At 38.0% G+C, this 19,848-nt stretch overlaps 1 protein-coding gene across 5 annotated transcripts in view; it reads left to right on the plus strand.

Moving 5' to 3' along the window:
- ikbkb (inhibitor of nuclear factor kappa B kinase subunit beta) overlaps window positions 1–19,848 on the plus strand; it is a 91,547-nt gene that overhangs the window by 5,885 nt on the left and 65,814 nt on the right. For all 5 annotated transcript variants that reach the window (XR_012383759.1, XR_012383760.1, XR_012383761.1 and 2 more), the window contains exons 3-5: window positions 4,049–4,143; window positions 14,901–15,018; window positions 18,374–18,443. Coding sequence is in view for 2 of the 5 variants with exons in the window: in XM_073909658.1 (XP_073765759.1) it covers window positions 4,049–4,143; window positions 14,901–15,018; window positions 18,374–18,443 (283 nt within the window). In the remaining 3 variants the exon portion in view is untranslated. The remainder of the gene's footprint in view (window positions 1–4,048; window positions 4,144–14,900; window positions 15,019–18,373; window positions 18,444–19,848) is intronic.

Below are 19,848 nucleotides of genomic sequence, written 5' to 3' on the forward strand. Positions count from 1 at the left end.
GTGTGTTTTATTACAATCGAGCAGCAGATGCGTTTTTTCACTGATTTATTGTTTCCTGTTCTGATATGTTGTGAAATATAGAGTTGTCAGGCAGCCGGTCTGTAATTATATTATTTATAATGCATGATTCATCTGAGTGCATCTAGTCTCAGGTTCAGATATACACCTGAATATAAAAGAACAGAATATAAAAATAAGAAAGAATATTTTTACAAAGTCAAACATGTTTTATAAATCAATGCTGTCTGTTTAAATATTCAACATTCTCCTGTTCCGTCTAAAATCTTTCTTTTCGGCTTAGTCCCTTTATTAATCTGGGATTGCCACAGATTATCCAGCCAACTTATCCAGCATATGTTTAACGCAGCAGATACTATTCCAGCTGCAACCCATCACTGGGAAACACCCATACACTCTTATTCACACACATACACTACGGACAATTTAGTTTAACTAGTTCCCCTATAGCGCATGTGTTTAGACTTGTGGGGGAAACCAGAGCACCCAGAGGAAACCCACACCTGCACGGGGAGAACATGCAAACTCCACACAGAAATGCCAACTGGCCAGCGATATTCTTGCTACGAGGCGATTGTGCTACCCACTGCACTACCATGATCCTGATAATTTTCTATGGCCAAAAATTCAGTGCATCCTTACTTATCAGTTATAAGCTTATCAGTTATTCTTAAAAATCTGTCCCCATGTATGCGGGAAATACTAATTCTGAATTTGCGTAATCTTGCACTCATGTTTATCAGTGATACTAAAATAACCACATTTGTAGTCTGGCACAGTGATTAACCAGGTAAATTATAAATAGTCTTCCAGTTAACAGCCCACCCGTCCCGCTGCAGTATGTCAGAATAAAAGTGTGTGAAAGTCTTAAAATAGAAACACTTCAGATTCCCATTACTGAAGCTTCACAGAGACTCTAAACACAATGAGAGGTTCACAATGAATAAAAGAGGAAATGCATCCACCTGCTGCGTCTCACTTCCTGATACGGATGACCTCATGATCGGTCACACATTCATGCAGGTTGAGAGGAAGCGGATTAAACATTGACAGACAGCTGTAATTACTGCTGTTTGTTCAGTCATAACTGATACTTAATGCTTGATGAAGCACATTAAAGGATGGACATCAGATCCACGTCATCACACCGGAATGTCAGGTTTTACTGTCTCCAGGTGATATTTTTACACACTTTCCTAATGCATTTTAAAGTATGGGATGTACGTCCGGTTTTGGGAACTTCACTGTTAAAATATTGTCCCAACATAAATCAATTAAGTTAACGCAACTAATTAAAGTGGGTTGAACATAAAACAATTAAGTTGTCCCAAACGACACTAAATAATTTTGTTGTTTTAATTTGAACAAGCAGCAAAAATGTTAGATTTTTTAAATAGAGAGATTTATATGTTATAGAAAAATATTAAATACAAATGTAAAAAAGAGCAAAAGAGAAGCAAAAAAAAAAAGAAAAATGTAGTTTGAATTTTGTAGGTTGTAATTTTTTGCAAAATTTTGCTTGAATTAATTATAATCTTTCAATTTCTAAATATGTTTAGTGACTAAAATATTATTTTCATAAACATATCTTTATTAAATCTGTTTTGTTTAAATGGACCAAAATACATTGCCTATATTCACTGAGAAATGGAGGAAAAATTTTATTTGCAAAATGGGGTGTGCTCAATTATGCTGAGGGAGACAGATAGATAGATAGATAGATAGATAGATAGATAGATAGATAGATAGATAGATAGATAGATAGATAGATAGATAGATAGACAGATAGACAGATAGACAGATAGATAGATAGATAGACAGATAGACAGATAGACGGATAGACGGATAGATGGATGGATGGATGGATGGATGGATGGATGGATAGATAGATAGATAGATAGATAGATAGATAGATAGATAGATAGATAGATAGATAGATAGATAGATAGATAGATATGAAGTCATAATTATTAGCCCCCCTTTGAATTTTGTTTTCTTTTTAAAATATTTTCCAAATGATGTTTAACAGATCAAGGAAATTTTCACAGTATGTCTGATAATATTTTTTCTTCTGGAGAATGTCTTATTTTATTATTCCGGCAAGAATAAAAGCAGTTATTATTTTTTTTAAACACCATTTTAAGGTCAATATTATTAGCCCCTTTAAGCTATATTTTTTCCGACAGTCTACAGAACAAACCATCATTATACAATAACTTGCCTAATAACCCTAACCTGCCTAGTTAACCTAATTAACCTAGTTAAGCCTTTAAAAGTCACTTTAAGCTGTATAGAAGTGTCTTGAGGAATATCTAGTCTAATATTATTTACTGTCATCATGGCAAAGATAAACTAGATTAGTCATTAGAAATGAGTTATTAAAACTATTATGTTTAGAAAAGTGTTGAGAAAATCTGCTCTCTATTAAACAGAAATTGGGGAAAAAAACAGTTGGGCTAATAATTAAGGGGGGCTAATAATTCTGACTTCAAGACAGACAGACAAAACTAAGAAAACGCTGTGAAAATTTCCACACAATTCATTCAATCTTTTATGCTGCGCAAACACAATTCGATTAAGTTAACTTAATTGTTTTTACAATTTTAAGTAGAAAAAACATAAAACCATTTAGCAAGAATTTAGATTTTTCAGCTCATTTTAAAGTATTTTGAACAAGCAGCAAGAAACATTTGAGTGTACACTTACAATTGTGACAAAGTTGTGATAACAAATGTCTTTATATTACTTTAACCTATTTCATAAGTTAATCAGGTCACAACTAAATTTTTAAGTTATAACTTTTTATTATAACTTAATATTTATTTTTGCTATTTCTGCGCAGAAAATATTTGTTTATGCTATTCAGATATTTTGGAGAATAATCCTGGCTTTAAACTAAATGTTTAGAAATAAAATTAGAAATGTAATTTAAGTACTACTTTGATAATTTTAATAATAATTAATTACTTTTTAAAGCAATGTACCCAAGGCTAATTAAACCCAGTTCTTATTTGACAAATTATTTAAAAATATTTAAAAATAAAGTGAGAAAAGTATTTCAAATACAACTTTAAACTTTATATAAGTAATTAAATAATTAATTAGTTTTGAGGCAATGTACCCAATACATTTGTGCTCAGTGATATATTTTATATATATATATATATATATATATATATATATATATATATATATATATATATATATATATATATATATATATATATATATTTGTTGTTCAAACTCTGTGATGGTCAGTGATGACCTCATGTTGTGTCATCAGTAATTAAAGTGTTGAAGCGGATGTTAATGACCACTTTCTGAAATATGTGTGTGTGTGTGAGGGAATGCTGTCCAACAGAACTTTGAAATTATCTTGAATAATCAAAAAATAATATTTATAAATGCAAACCAGAATCATTTTCAGCAGAAGTTTCAGACTTTCAGACCTCACTGTGGCACAGATTAAATATATATTTCTATATACGACTCTTGAATTTCGTCATGATGTCATTGAGATATTTGATTAGTCACAGGATTGCTCTATAGCTGCTCTTTTACTCATATTTCCGGGTGCAGTGGCCGTTGTCATGAGAAGTGAACAGAACAGAAGGAAGTGCTTTAGGAAACGGCAAATGAAGAGCCGCCTTTTGGATATCCTCTGTAAATTTCGCTACACAAAGAAAAAAAAAAAACTTTAAACCAAATTTTTGAAGATTTCTTACAGCAAAAAAATGTTTCTCAAAGTATAATTTAATTTTGGTCAAACTTAAAATTTTTATGTAAATCAAAAATATTTCTTGGTCCGTCTTTTTTTGTTAAATTTTTTTTTTTAAAAGAACCTGTTGCCAGATAATCCTCATGTTTTACCTAAATATTAAAATTAATTTAAATTCTTATGTTTTGTGTTTATAATTATTTATGTTTTGTATTTTAGTACGCAACATCGTTATCTCTATTTCATTTCTTTCCAACCCTGTGTACCTTTAATGTCTTATATGTTGTCATGTCTTTGTGTGTGTGTGTACAGGAGACCAGCATTCAGATCGCCATCAAACAGTGTCGACAGGAGCTCAGTGTCAAGAACAAGGGCAGATGGAGTTTAGAGATTCAGATCATGAAGAGGTGAGTCCAAAGACTGTAAATATACAAAGACGGTTCAATAGTGATAAAATATGGTACAAAAAGGAGTAATGCAATAGAGTAATCTAGAAAGACAGGCAATGGTCATGGCAGGCAGAAAACACTTCAAAAATACAAATCAGTCCAAGATTAAAACACGTGTAAATACAAAAAACAGGAACATGGGAAAAGGCTAGGTGAGGCATACTAAAGGTATACTTTAAACAAGTGGTCTCCAACTTAATTCCTCCTGGGCCACAGCTCTGCATAGTTTAGCTTCAACCACCTCTTACTCAAGCTTGCTTAATAATTTCTATTAATCTTGAACACCTTGATTAGTTGGATCAGCTGTGTTTGATTAGGGTTGGAGGAAAACCATGCCGAGCTGCGGCCCTCCAGGAACTGAGTTTGAGACCACTGGTTTAAAGTATACATGTGCCTTTAATATGGCGATGCAGTGGTGCAGTAGGTAGTGCTGTCTCTTCACAGCAAGATGGTCGCTGGTTCAAACCTCGGCTCAGTTGGCGTTTCTGTGTGGAGTTTGCATGTTCTCCCTGCACTCGCGTGGGTTTCCTCCGGGTGCTCCGATTTCCCCCACAGTCCAAAGACATGCGGTACAGGTGAATTAGGTAGGCTAAATTGTCTGTAGTGTATGAGTGTGTGTGTGTGGATGTTTCCCAGAGATGGGTTGCGGCTGGAAGGGCATCCGCCGCGTTAGGACATATAGGGGGCCCCTAGAGACATTATCAAGGCTCGCGACTAACACCCGTCTCCAGTTTCGTCCAATAAATCACCCCATCTCCCATTTTCACCCATTCATCCAGTTGCTAAGTCTAGTCTGTTGACTTTATTAGAGGACAATGTGGACCTTTTGTTTTGAATGATGTGAGATGAGGGTGAGAACAGTCTCTCACAAGCAGGATCACCGAATCAGCATACGGATTTCAGTGCCTAATTTTGTTGCCACTGGTGCTATGACAAGGACGTAGGAAGCATAAGGGGTACATCAAAGGCACCCATAGGTACGCGTTGTGGCACACCAAAGACTAATTCTTACAGGGACTTTGGTCATACCATCTCTACAGATTTAAACAACTTTGGTGTCAGCACAGGACAGCGCAGCCGGTGAGTGAGGGACCCCTTCAGTTTCATCAACACGCATGATCACGTTCATCAAATTTGTTTAAACTTAGCGTTCTAAAATTTGGCTGTATTTCACAAGGATTCTGAAACAACAATGCGAAACGGATGCTTTACAAAAGTTGCGATTAAGGGTGAAACACGTCAAACTTAATGGAACATTTGAGGGCGCATGGAATCAACTTAAAGGCAGACGAATGCGCCGTCTTTGACAGCTCGCAACATCATCCGGCACTTTCTGAGTACCTTTACATGGACACCAATACTCTGCTTTTAATATGATTAAGATAATACTCTTATTAAAAGTCATGGATAGCCTGGTGATGCGAGATTAATTGTTTTATACTGAAACTTGTTTTATACTGAAACTTTCCTTCTAAAAGTGGTCTTGGTCTTATCCATATTTCTTTGCATGTTAAACACACATTGGCCACAGCAGGAAAAAAAACTGCAACTGCTTAAAATTTTTTTTTTTTACGGGATAAATATTTCAAATTAATCGCATACGTTAACGCACTAATTTTGACAGCACTAGTTTTAAGTAAAGTTTATTTATAATCTAATTTTAAGAGGATCACGTGCTTATGATTTATCACAGCCGGTCTTGTATTGGCTTTTATATAAGTCCGAAGCTACTATAAATAACCACAGTCCACTTTGTCTTCGTTTGGAAGAAACCCCCCTTCCTCCCCATTCTCCTCCTTTACACACAGCAAGAACACTGCTGGCCCTGGTCCTGCCAGGCTGGTGGGCGTTTCTGCGAGGAGTTTGTATATTCTCCCCGTGTCCGCGTGGGTTTTCCCCGGGTTCTCCGGTTTCTTCCCACCATCCAATGATATACATTATGCATAACAGACTTAGCATATCAAGCACTTGTCTAGCTCCATTTTTCTCACGTGTTCCCTTAGCTACTGCAGCAGGGGTGTTCTGAGATCCACCAAGCTCAAGCTCCCCTCTCGCTCTGTGAACGGGTGGGAGCCCCGGGTGTAAACTCAAGTGTGAACTCTTGAAATGCAATTTAATGAGAGATTAAATTATAGTAATAGGGCAGGTCGCTTCAGATTATGTTGCTGATTTGAAATTAAAAAGCATGTAGCTTTTAAAATTTTAGGACTTCCCTATTCATCTAGATAGGACTTTGGTCTTGGATGAGCTACCTAGGGTTGTAACAATATACCGGTATGACGGTCTACCACGATTTGAACGTGCACGATTATCATACCATGAACAATTGCATATCAACGGTTTTAACCTTTAAAGACCGAGACAGCCGCCCGCGGCTAAAAATAAGTATTGCTCTTAAATGTTTAATAACTTTTGATCCGCTGATCCGATTCATACAATTCAAAGATTAGCATAAAGAAGAGAATCTCAGCTTTCCAGTGCTGTATCACATAACATTCGCGGACTTTCAGAGGCTCCGGAATCAGTGCGGTTACATCATCAAAATTTGACAACGCTGATTTGACAAAGAAACGCTCGTCACTGTGTCTTCGGACAAACCAGACATGATACATTGATGCATAGTCCCTCCTCCATGCCCAGATTGGTTCAAACTCGCTATATCACAACCAATAAGCATAGGTTTCGCTTTTGTTTGTGGAGCAATGAGCTTTTTGAACAACACGGAATGAGAGATAGGCATACATTTATGCGCGGCTAAATAAAACGCAAAAAAAAAAGTTTTGCATGAAATATTTCTCATACTAAGTACTTTTGCATGCACAGCAGCACAGAAACATGACAAAACAGTGACACAGCAAAGACGAACTGCTGCTCTTGCTGTTTTCAAAAGACACAAATGAAGGTGCAGCTGTTTGTCTGCATTGCAGACAACCACATCCAAATCCATCTCCACAGACAACCATATCCATGCTGGCACATAAAACCTAAGGATGTTCCATATTAAATCTAGTTTCGTTATGTAACTATTTATAGTATAGTAAATATTTATATCTATTTTTTTACTGAGGATTTGCACCATGTTTATTTGGACTTTGACACATTATTTATTATTTTCTTATTTTTTTATTTGTTCATTGTACAAGTGGACACATTCTCCCACCTCAGCAGTCAAGATTAAGTTCTGAAAATGTCAACATGCTTACATTTCTTCATCACAACCTAGACTGAAAAAAAACAACGCTTTAAATACATGTTTACAGCCATAAACTTGGTATTGCACTTTTGGTCTCCCATTTATCCTGCTTATAAGGAAGGACAGTTTAAGTTTATTTTTGTCTAATCTTAAAAGACCTTTATTGTTTATTCCTTCTAATTTAATTTATTAAAATGCTAAATTTTTCAGTTTATTTTTATAAAAGACTTCTATAGTTCTATTAAAATGGTTCTTTCAAAAGTTTGTTGAAATAAAACCTTTGTTCAGTCAGAAAACCTGTTCTTATTCTTTTCAGGGTCTTTGCTATGAGAATTACTATTTAATACCGTATACCGCGAAACCGTCAAACCGTGGTATTGTTTTAGACGATTATCATACCGTAAAAAATTCATACCGTTACAACCCTAGAGCTACCCAAAGCGTGGCAAATATGGTCGCTGAGTGAACTTTCCTTGAAAGGGACTTTAAGGGTTTATCCTCTCCAAAAAGCCAATTTCCTGTTTCTGCCTTCAGTAGGTCAAAAAAGTTCACACACGATGCTCTGTTATTCTTTTTGCATCTGAAGAGATTTTGCATCTTTAGAGCCGAACGCTTACAAGTCTCATTCACGTCAGAGAGGGTGAAACAGGTTCATGAAACTGTTCATGGTCCAAAATCTGTACAAACATTGACGCTCAGAGTGATTAAATGATAAAAATAATAAATGCTCTGGCCCTTTAATAGTCATTTTGTTATTGACTACACCCATTTTTCTTGGCTGATATCATGATGTTGGCTTTCACGTCATTGCAGATGTCTATTTTAAGAGAAAACACTCTTTTACATGGTATTTTCCATCTTTTCGCTTGCTTATGTTGTTCCATCTTTTAATGTGCAGTCCATTAAGCGACCACGCAAAGCCTTCCGTTGTTATTCGGCTATTTATAAATGTTTTTATGCACAAAAGCTCGGAGGAAAACAACGAGGGATGAATTTATGACACCACAGTAGTAAAAAGTGACCCAGTATTGTGGTTTGTGCCGTCACAACACCTTCAGGCTCATCTTAATTTAGGAGCAAGTGCATCTCTGGCTGTTTTCTCACTGTTATTGTGTTTGGGGGGGTTTTGTTGCGGTTGTCTTCATGTCCAGTTGTTTATTGGAGAGCTGTTTGTTGTATTAAAGTTTTTAGGGGGTGTCAGCACATGCAAACTATTATAAAGAAATATTATCAAAATCTTCTCACAGCATGTCAGCAACATCAGGAGACATTTAGGCCTTGTTTTTACTTAGTATTAACATGCATATTAGGGATTCATTCAGCTGACATGCTTACCTTTTTAATTTTTTATTAATAAGCAAACAAATGCTGCATCTGACAACTTGCGTTTGGAATTGTTTAAGACCCTAAAATGCGCAGTGTGCAATTCTAGCCACTAGAGGGCTTGTATTTACAACAAACAAAGGTGTTTTGTGGGAGTTGTGGTCTTCATCATCATACAAGTCCCCTGCAGAAATCAGTTGATGGATGAGCTAAAGTTTTCAACATTATCATGGTGATATGAAGCAGAGTATGGCTGAATGCCGTGAAGAAAAGCTAAAGCAATTATTCAGCACATGATCATGTGGGGAAGAAAATCTGTGCTTTTTTTAATCAGACTAAATATGTTTTAGGCTTCTGCATTAATGGTGTTCTGTGCAGTGCAATAAAACACCATATTAAAGTCTTGCTGTTTTTTCATGTTTTCTAGAAAACCAAACCAGAAATGGAGGTTGTGTGATGTCATTAGCATGAATACACACTACTCTAACTAGTTCAAATGGATTATTTCTGTGGATTTGAAAATACTTACAAATATTTGGGATATAGTAAGCAAGTCCATAAGACAGCAAACGAACACTCACTGGCCACTTTATTAGGTACACCTGTCCAACTGCTCGTTAACACATATTTCTAATCAGCCAATCACATGGCAGCAACTCAATGCATTTAGGCATGTAGACATGGTCAAGACGATCTGCTGCAGTTCAAAACAGAGCATCAGAATGGAGAAGAAAGGGGATTTAAGCGACTTTGAATGTGGCATGGTTCTTGGTGCCAGACGGGCTGGTCTGAGTATTTCAGAAACTGCTGATCCACTTGGAGTTTCGCGCACAACCATCTCTAGGGTTTACAGAGAATGGTCTGAAAAAGACAAAAATATCCAGTGAGCGGCAGTTCTGTGGGCGCTAATGCCTTGTTGATGTCAGAGTTTAGAGGAGACTGGTTCCAGCTGATAGAAAGGCAACAGTAACTCAAATAACCACTTGTTACCACTGAGGCCTGCAGAAGAGTTATCTCTGAACACACAACACGTCCAACCTTGAGGCGGATGGGCTACAGCAGCAGAAGACCACACAGAATTTGGCATCAGCAACATGAAATCATGGATCTATCCTGCCTTGTATCAACAGTTCAGGCTGGTGGTAGTGGTGTAATGGTGTGGGGGAGATTTTCTTGGCACACTTTAGGCTCATTAGTACCAATTAAGCATCGTGTCAACACCACAGCCTACCTGAGTATTGTTCCTGACCATGTCCATCCCTTTATGACCACAGTGTCTCCATCTTCTGATAGCTGCTTCCAGCAGGATGATGCACGTTGTCATAAAGCGTGAATCATCTCAGACTAGTTTCTTGAACATGACAATGAGTTCACTGTAGTCAAATGGATGTGCAGCCGACAAATCTGCAGCAACTGCATGATGCTATCATGTCAATATGGAGCAAAATCTCTGAGGAACATTTTCTGAATCTATGCCTCGAAGAATTAAGGCAGTTGTGAAGGCAAAGGGATGTCCAACCCCCTTTTAGTAAGCTGTACCTAATAAAGTGGCCGGTTAGTGTATATAACACTGTTCTAGTGGTTTTAGATATTTTAATGAAAAAATCTGACATGGTGCTTTTAAAACATTCATAATAGCAAACGAGTCACCCAGCACAATCCAAGAGTCTGGGTTTCATCCATTTAACCTAGTTAAAAAGCCGCTTGCAACATGTCCCCAGTGCTATTTGAATATGAATGTAAATAGTTAAACTGCAGATGAATGTGACAGAGTGTTTCCTTGATGCTGCTGTGGTGTAGTATGGTTGTGTGACGAGCGAGAGGGGTTAGGGGACGTGTTGGTTTACTCAGATTTACAGCAGTCTGTCCCCAGACTTGGTCTGAGCCACAAACCTGGACTCAAACTAGAGTTCGGTGCATTCAGCCAAAACCACAGCCATCACACAGACTGATGTGTTTGAGGAACACACCCAGGCCTACTCAGTTTCTCTAATTTCACACACATTCTGTGATGATGAATTATGATGATATCAGTGTTTAATCTCAGAAATGACCTTCGATTGCAGCTATGCACACTTTTTTTTTTCCTTTGCTTGTTTTTTATTTTTGTGGAGGGAAAGGAATCCCGTCATCTTTACTAAGGAATCCTGACTGTATTGGCATCAGCTCAGAAATGGACTGACGTCAAAACAGCGTGTGGTTTAATGAAACTCACCCATCAGGATAAATAAGCAGTGATTATTTGAGTGTGTCGGACTATGACGTGTCCACCGTAACCCAGCGTGAGTTCAGCGCATCCCTGAGATGTCTCATAATGATAACATACTAGATGCAATGACTCTGCTCTCTGTGTCATAAGGGCTTCTTTCTGCTTTAATTGTCAGCTTTAATTTGAGGGTATTTAGGAAGATGTAGGAATTAATACAGTTTTTATTTGTGCCTCCAGCATAATTATGGCTTTCAGCCTAATGATAGCTTGTTTGACTGATGGTGACAGCTCTTTGCATTTCATCTTGAGAGTTGACAGCAACAGATTCCAAATGTGAAGAGCACACATGAAATGAACTCTGTACCTATTCTACTCTCATTATAATTGGGATAATGAGGGAATAACAAACACCTGGTCATGGAACAGCTGAGAAGCCAATTGTCCAATGAATTTTGTACCCTTAACAAGTGGGAAGCACATATGCAAACTGTTGTAAATCCTACACCGTTCACCTGATTTGGATGTAGCTTGAAACAAATGGAAAATGAGGGGATTGTGCTGCGTTTCTATGGAGATCCCAGAATACCTGCCATTACCGCCCATTGTTTTTTTGCCCACCAGGTCTCCACACAGGTCAGGTGACTAAAAACTAATCAACAGATAATTTTACATAAAGCCTTTGGCTGCGTCCGAAATCGCCTACTACTCAGTAGGTGCTGCATTTGAATTTAAACGTACTACTCGGCCGTTAGAAAAGTACGTTCTATACAGTATGAATGTGAAAAGTATGAATGGAATTCGGACATACTACATCCGCTATTTTGTCGTGGTCACGTGACCTAACTGCGTCAGTTGCGTCGCTTAACTCTCATTCATGAATTCGCTCGCGGGGCATCATGGGATAGCGCAGCATGCAGGGGATGCATACTCCATAATCTCGCCGGAAGTAGTAAGTCATCCGGGAACTTCTCGCATACTGATTTTCTAATTCTATGAATTCGGACATTCTACTCGGCTCGCATACTGATTTTAGTGTCCTATATACTATGGAAGTATGCGGTTTCGGATGCAGCCTTTGTCTTCTGTGTTTAACATGCCTGATTCAGCTAGTTATGAGAGCTCCATGAAGGAAGTGTTCCAGTTGACATGTTTCCTACATAGTGCTCACTGCTCTCTACCCCCGGTACATTTTTGCGTTACACTGTTTGTAGTTTCTTCAGATGAATGTTATTAGAGAAGGTTTATTTAATCATAATAAGGAAAATTGTATGGAGACAGATAAGACTCAAAAGTAATTCATGCAAAAGACACGATTTACTCATGCGTAGCCAAATTCACGTGCATAAAACCAAATTCACATGTGTAAAATATTTATTTACATTCACAAAAAAATTTCACGTGCTCAAAATAAAAATACATTTTCATAAAATACGTTTCACAAATGCAAAACACCACTTGCAATTGTAAAAGAGTGTACAAAAAGTTTTGAATGTTTAAAACTTGTGAGTTCATCCTGAATGAGAATGTGCAAATCCTCTTACACGTACGACTCCCCCTGGATACGTGTGTGTGTGTATTTTTGAGACTTTCCTGCCAGAGGCAGGGTAACTCCTACCTTTCAGCCAATCAGAGGAGAGCTGTAGTAAAGGACACCCACTCTGCGCTCTATCTGCGCTCTACTCCTTGAGCCCTGGAGTTTCAAGCCTAAAGCAGGCCGCACACCAGAAGCGCCGCTCGGCGCCGCGACACGGCGTGTACATGACAGATTAAAGTATCGCACACCAGACGCGCACATTCGAATGATATTTAACATGAAACTAATCAGATGGCACTCTGTGGCGCGGCTGAAAAATGAACTGCGTCCTGAGCCATCGCCATGCGCCGCCGACAGCCGCCGACTTGCGGCGCCGGTGTGTGTATCCTGATAGAAACCTATGATTAGAATTCTAAAATACATGGTGCAGCGTGGCGCTTCTGGTGTGCGACCTGCTTTAGACCGGCCCACCTCAGTTCACGACTGACTCACTATCACGTCTTTTTCAAGAAAACAGCTGCTTTAGAACTTCAAATGTTCAACAACCTTACAGTTTTGTATGTCTTAACAATAAAAATGAAAAAAAAAAAAAAAACTAACTCAGGTGAGGAACGAACAGAGGTCGACGGCGTGGCAATCCAACGAGCTGACCGCTGGACTACAACGGCACTGTTAAGGCTTGCATGGCTGGAATAATACAGAAGCTGCGTCCCAAATCGCATACTTATGCACTATTCTACGCCATTTTGTAGTATAAACAGTGTAAGTAGTGTGTTCACACTGAAAACTCTAAAAATCATAAGTGCACTTTAATTACCCGGATGATGCACTCATTCAGCTGCTAAAATGAAGTGTGTAATGATGGACACTTCACGCACTCAACGACCGCAGGTTTGCATACGTAGCGGAAGGGGCGGAGCTATCGGACGCACATGTTGGATAACTTTATTTATTTTGGATGGTGAAAGCAAATTTCTCCAACGAGAGTGATTATAGCGCCTCCCGATGGTGAATGCGGCAATACTCACGGCAGGTATTATTTGATAATTCTGTTGTTTATTTCACTGATTTGGCAACCGTCAAACGTCATCAGGGAAACGGTTTGAATTTCCGCTTAGTAAAAAAAACATTAGTGTGCCATTTGGGACGACACTACATACATATACTATCCTGTTGAGTGTGTAAGTGCATAAGTACATAGTGCATGAGTGCATAGTGTATAGTGTGCCATTTGGGACGCAGCTTTAATCCTCATCATTACCCTGCAGGTTAAAGTTTACTCATGGGGCTGCGAGACAATAAATTTGAAGAGCGGAGCTGCGGCAAAATAATGGATAAAAAGAGTGAGGCTATGGTCAAATAAATAAATAAATAAAAAAAAGTGCGACTGCTGCTTTCTCCGTTCGCCATGCTGGAGAGAAACAGTCTGCGCAAATAGAGCGCAGAGTGGGTGTCCTTGACTACAGCTCTCCTCTGATTGGCTGAAAGGTAGGAGTTACCCTGCCTCTGGCAGGAAAGTCTCAAAAATACACACACACACGTATCCAGGGGGAGTCGTACGTGTAAGAGGATTTGCACATTCTCATTCAGGATGAACTCGCAAGTTTTAAACATTCAAAACTTTTTGTACACTCTTACACATTTGCATGTGGTGTTTTGCATTTGTGAAACGTATTTTATGAAAATGTATTTTTATTTTGAGCACGTGAAATTTTTTTGTGAATGTAAATAAATATTTTACGCATGTGAATTTGGTTTTATGCACATGAATTTGGCTACGCATGAGTAAATCGTGTCTTTTGCGTGAATTACTTTTGAGTCTTATCTGTCTCCATACAATTGCAGTAATATTAGATCTCATAATGCCCTTTAAATTCAGACATACACAGATACACTATTTTTCCATTACGAACTTGAGACATGCTATCAATGTCTAATAACTCATTGTCTAACTACAATGTTGCATACTCAAAAATATGTCCAGTATATGTGAATTGTTTGTTTTGTATGTCATACCATCGACATAAAAAGAAAAAACCCTGACACATTTTGATGCTCTAGATTCTTTAGGTTGTAAAGATGTAATGAAACACCTCTTACGCAACCCACCCGGCATTACTTAAGACCTCATTTTTTATTATTACAGCAATTATGTGGAGATGTTTGCTGTGAAGGTTAAAACGAGCTGTTTATTTTCTCCGATGATAGTTTTAGGTGTTGCCACTGTCGTTATCCTGTTATGGTGCCTGGAATCCATCTGCTTTTATTCCTCTTTGTCCTGAGCGTACGTTTTATAGGAGGTTCGTGTAGGGCAGGGCGACCCGCCGTCTCAATATTACAAACACATTTTTAATAATAACATTATGTAACCCGGCTTATGAGAATACTGCAAGTTACAATGTACTTTGAGTTCTCTGTTGTGTGCCTGTTACGATGCGAGCGTCTCTTTTTCACAGGTTGACTCATATGAATGTGGTTGCGGCGAGAGATGTTCCTGAAGAGCTCCAGAAACTGGCCACAAATGACCTGCCATTGCTGGCCATGGAGTTCTGCCAGGGAGGAGACCTACGCAAGGTGGGGCACGTACAACAAAATGGCCAAATATCCAATAGTGATGCCAAGGACGCTGTAAATTATGAGTGGGAGTTCTTTAGGAACGTCACGATCTAATTCTAGGGGGCACGATCCGATTCCAAAACGATTCTTCACCTGCATTTTTCCTATGTTTTCTGCTGTAAATTTACAGCTTTACATTTTAACCAGTATTAGAGTTTCTTAGCTTTTGTTTAATGATGCCTAGTGCCAAATTTCTGTCTAAGTATTTATTTTATTAAAGTATTACAAGCTTTGAATAAAAAAAAAAAACAGATTACAAAGAACAATTATGTGGAACAAACAAATGCGAAAACAACCACTCTGGATGTACTTTATCCTTCTAATTTCATGTAACAACTCTTTAATTATATGCAAGGCTGAAAGAAATGAAAACAACTGATGGATTATACACTAACATGTGCATTATTCAGACAAAAGATGGCGCCACATAGTCAAAAATACAAAGCTGACAAAGGAAAACAGCTGATAGAGTATACACTAACCTGCGCATTATTCAGACACAAGATGACGCCAAACAATCAAAAACACAAAGCTGACAGAACCTAAAACAGCTGGAGTATACACTAATCTGCGCATTATTCAGACATAAGATGACGCCAAACAGTCAAAAACACAACAGAAACTAAAACAGCTGATGGAGTATACACTAACCTGCGCATTATTCAGACATAAGATGGCGCCAAACAGTCAAAAACACAAAGCTGACAGAAACGAAAAGAGCTGGAGTATACACTAACCTGCACATTATTCAGACACAAGATGACGCCAAACAATCAAAAACACAAAGCTGACAGAACCTAAAACAGCTGGAGTATACACTAATCTGCGCATTATTCAGACATAAGATGACGCCAAACAGTCAAAAACACAAAGCTGACAGAAACAAAAACAGCTGATGGAGTATACACTAACCTGAGCATTATTCAGACACAAGATGGCGCCAAACAGTCAAAAACACAAAGCTGACAGAAACGAAAACAGCTGGAGTATACACTAACCTGCGCATTATTCGGACACAAGATGGAGCCAAACAATCAAAAACACAAAGCTGACAGAAACGAAAACAGCTGGAGTATACACTAACCTGCGCATTATTCGGACACAAGATGGAGCCAAACAATCAAAAACACAAAGCTGACAGAAACGAAAACAGCTGGAGCACACACTAACCTGAGCATTATTCAGACATAAGATGACGCCAAACAATCAAAAACACAAAGCTGACAGAACCTAAAACAGCTGATGGAGTATACACTAACCTGCGCATTATACAGACACAAGATGGCGCCAAACAGTCAAAAACACAAAGCTGACAGAAACAAAAACAGCTGATGGAGTATACACTAACCTGTGCACTATTCAGACACAAGATGGCGCCAAACAGTCAAAAACACAAAGCTGACAGAAACAAAAACAGCTGATGGAGTATACACTAACCTGTGCACTATTCAGACACAAGATGGCGCCAAACAGTCAAAAACACAAAGCTGACAGAAATGAAAACAGCTGGAGCACACACTAACCTGAGCATTATTCAGACATAAGATGACGCCAAACAGTCAAAAACACAACAGAAACTAAAACAGCTGATGGAGTATACACTAACCTGCACATTATTCAGACACAAGATGGAGCCAAACAGTCAAAAACACAAAGCTGACAGAATCAAAAACAGCTGATGGAGTATACACTAACCTGAGCATTATTCAGACACAAGATGGCGCCAAACAGTCAAAAACACAAAGCTGACAGAAACGAAAACAGCTGGAGTATACACTAACCTGCGCATTATTCGGACACAAGATGGAGCCAAACAATCAAAAACACAAAGCTGACAGAAACGAAAACAGCTGGAGTATACACTAACCTGCGCATTATTCGGACACAAGATGGAGCCAAACAATCAAAAACACAAAGCTGACAGAAACGAAAACAGCTGGAGCACACACTAACCTGAGCATTATTCAGACATAAGATGACGCCAAACAATCAAAAACACAAAGCTGACAGAACCTAAAACAGCTGATGGAGTATACACTAACCTGCGCATTATACAGACACAAGATGGCGCCAAACAGTCAAAAACACAAAGCTGACAGAAACAAAAACAGCTGATGGAGTATACACTAACCTGTGCACTATTCAGACACAAGATGGCGCCAAACAGTCAAAAACACAAAGCTGACAGAAACAAAAACAGCTGATGGAGTATACACTAACCTGTGCACTATTCAGACACAAGATGGCGCCAAACAGTCAAAAACACAAAGCTGACAGAAATGAAAACAGCTGGAGCACACACTAACCTGAGCATTATTCAGACATAAGATGACGCCAAACAGTCAAAAACACAACAGAAACTAAAACAGCTGATGGAGCGCACACTAACCTGCACATTATTCAGACATAAGATGGAGCCAAACAGTCAAAAACACAAAGCTGACAGAATCAAAAACAGCTGATGGAGTATACACTAACCTGCACATTATTCAGACACAAGATGGCGCATGCAGTGGCGTAGTGGGTAGCACGTTCGCCTCACAGCAAGAAGGTCACTGGGTTGCTGGTTCGAGCCTCGGCTCAGTTGGCGTTTCTGTGTGGAGTTTGCATGTTCTCCCTGCGTTCGCGTGGGTTTCCTCCGGGTGCTCTGGTTTTCCCCACAGTCCAAAGACATGCGGTACAGGTGAATTGGGTAGGCTAAATTGCACGTAGTGTATAAGTGTGTGAATGATTCCCAGAGATGGGTTGCGGCTGGAAGGGCATCAGCTGCGTAAAAACTTGCTGGATAAGTTGGCGGTTCATTCCGCTGTGGCAACCCCGGATTAATAAAGGGACTAAGCCGACAAGAAAATGAATGAATGAAAATGGCGCCAAACAATCAAAAACACAAAGCTAACAGAAACAAAAACAGCTGATGGAATCATACTCTAATTAGAAGGCGGGTGAGTTTTATTAAATAGAGTTAATAATAACAATTCAGTTGCATTTTTTACTAATATTATTAACATAACTAATAAATGTGGCTATTCCTCACCGTTGAGATTTTAATCCATTAACTACCATTTTACCAATGAGACTTTTTTGTAAATGGTTACCTTTTGTACTTTACACTATGTACTGTATATACAATAAAGCAATAGACTGAGTATTTTTGCTTAATATACCTAATAAAGTACATTTTGGCAGATTTACTTTAAACAGTTAAAAAAATGGCAACAATAAAATTTGATACAGTCATAAGCGTAATTTTAACAATCATCATAGGGCTGTCATGATTATGATGTTTTAGCTTATGATTAATTGTGTTTTTCAGTATCTGAACCTGGTTGAGAACTGCTGCGGTATGAGGGAAGCTGCTGTACTGACCCTCATTCAAGATATATGTAAGTCCACATAACCCCTGCAAAAGCACTGCATGTGTACATGTGTGTGTTGCATATTTTTAACAGGCAAAACACGAACAAAAAATGGAAAAAAAGTTATAAATTGGAATAAAAATGTTACATTTTCAGACATGCTTGTTGTGAACTTAAATTATGGGTAACACTTTAGAATAATGGTACATTATTTAATGTTAGTTAATGTATTTACTTATTACTAATGCATTATTAAAATTCATGCTTGTTAACATTATTAATGCAGAATAAATACTGTAATAAATGTATTTCTAATTGTTTTGTTCATGTTAGCAAGTACATTAACTAATGGACCATTATTTTAAAAATGTTACCATTTATAATATCGACTTGTGTCTAAAAAAATGAAGACATTTTCTTCCATTTCTTAGTTTTAGGAGTAATTGTGCACTGTTTCTTTTTTTTTTTTTTTTGTGGATTTTAGGGCCACATTTTCAAGACCAATTCAATCATTCATGCGCATGCCTTCATTAGATTACCATCATTTTTGATAATACATTTAAAATTAAAGGAAATAAAAACAAGAGAATTGCATTTTTAAACTGTTTATTCAAAGTTTCAACCAACTGATTTGAGATCATATTATTTTTAACCAAACCATTAAAATCGAATACCTCATACCTGTCACAATCACAATCACCTGTGTAATCAGGGAGAGAACTGACACTGGTGTGTGTGTGTGTGGTGCATGATGGGAGTTGTAGTTTATTAAAGTGGCAGATGTGTAGATCTGCAAATGCTAGATCGCTGGAGAACTACACATCTGCCACTTTAATGAACTACAACTCCCATCATGCACCACACACACACACCAGTGTCAGTTCTCTCCCTGATTACACACACAGCTGGAAGCTTATGATGGACTAATCAGATATACCATAAAAACACAGCACACACACACACAGATTTTGCTGAGTTTTGTAAGCTGTAAGTGAGCAATAGGAATCGTTTTCAGTTCTTTTCTGCCATGTTTCTTAACCTTTACTTGGTTTATTGTTTTATGTTGTTTTGCTCCTGTCTGTCCCTGTTTTGACCTTTGCCTGCCTTCCGATTCTCTTAATAAACCGCACTTGAATCCTTATCTCTATTTTACTCCGACTCATTAAAATACCTCATTTGTTTTAATGTGGAAATACCTGTTTTAATATCAAATAGCTCTAAAATAAAACTTGTAATGACATCAGTCCTAAAAGTGCCATATACTGCATTAATTCTCTGATATCTACATAGTAGGTATATGGCTCAGGTAAGTAAAAACAATCCTCAGAAATGGTTTTATCTGATCATTTATTTCTCCGTAAAATACCCCTTGAATTGTGGAGTTTGCATGTTCTCCCCGTTTTGGCGTGGGTTTCCTCCGGGTGCTTTGGTT

The sequence above is a fragment of the Danio rerio genome, chromosome 8 (assembly GCF_049306965.1).
Source record: "Danio rerio strain Tuebingen ecotype United States chromosome 8, GRCz12tu, whole genome shotgun sequence".
Classification (NCBI taxonomy): Eukaryota; Metazoa; Chordata; class Actinopteri; order Cypriniformes; family Danionidae; genus Danio; species Danio rerio.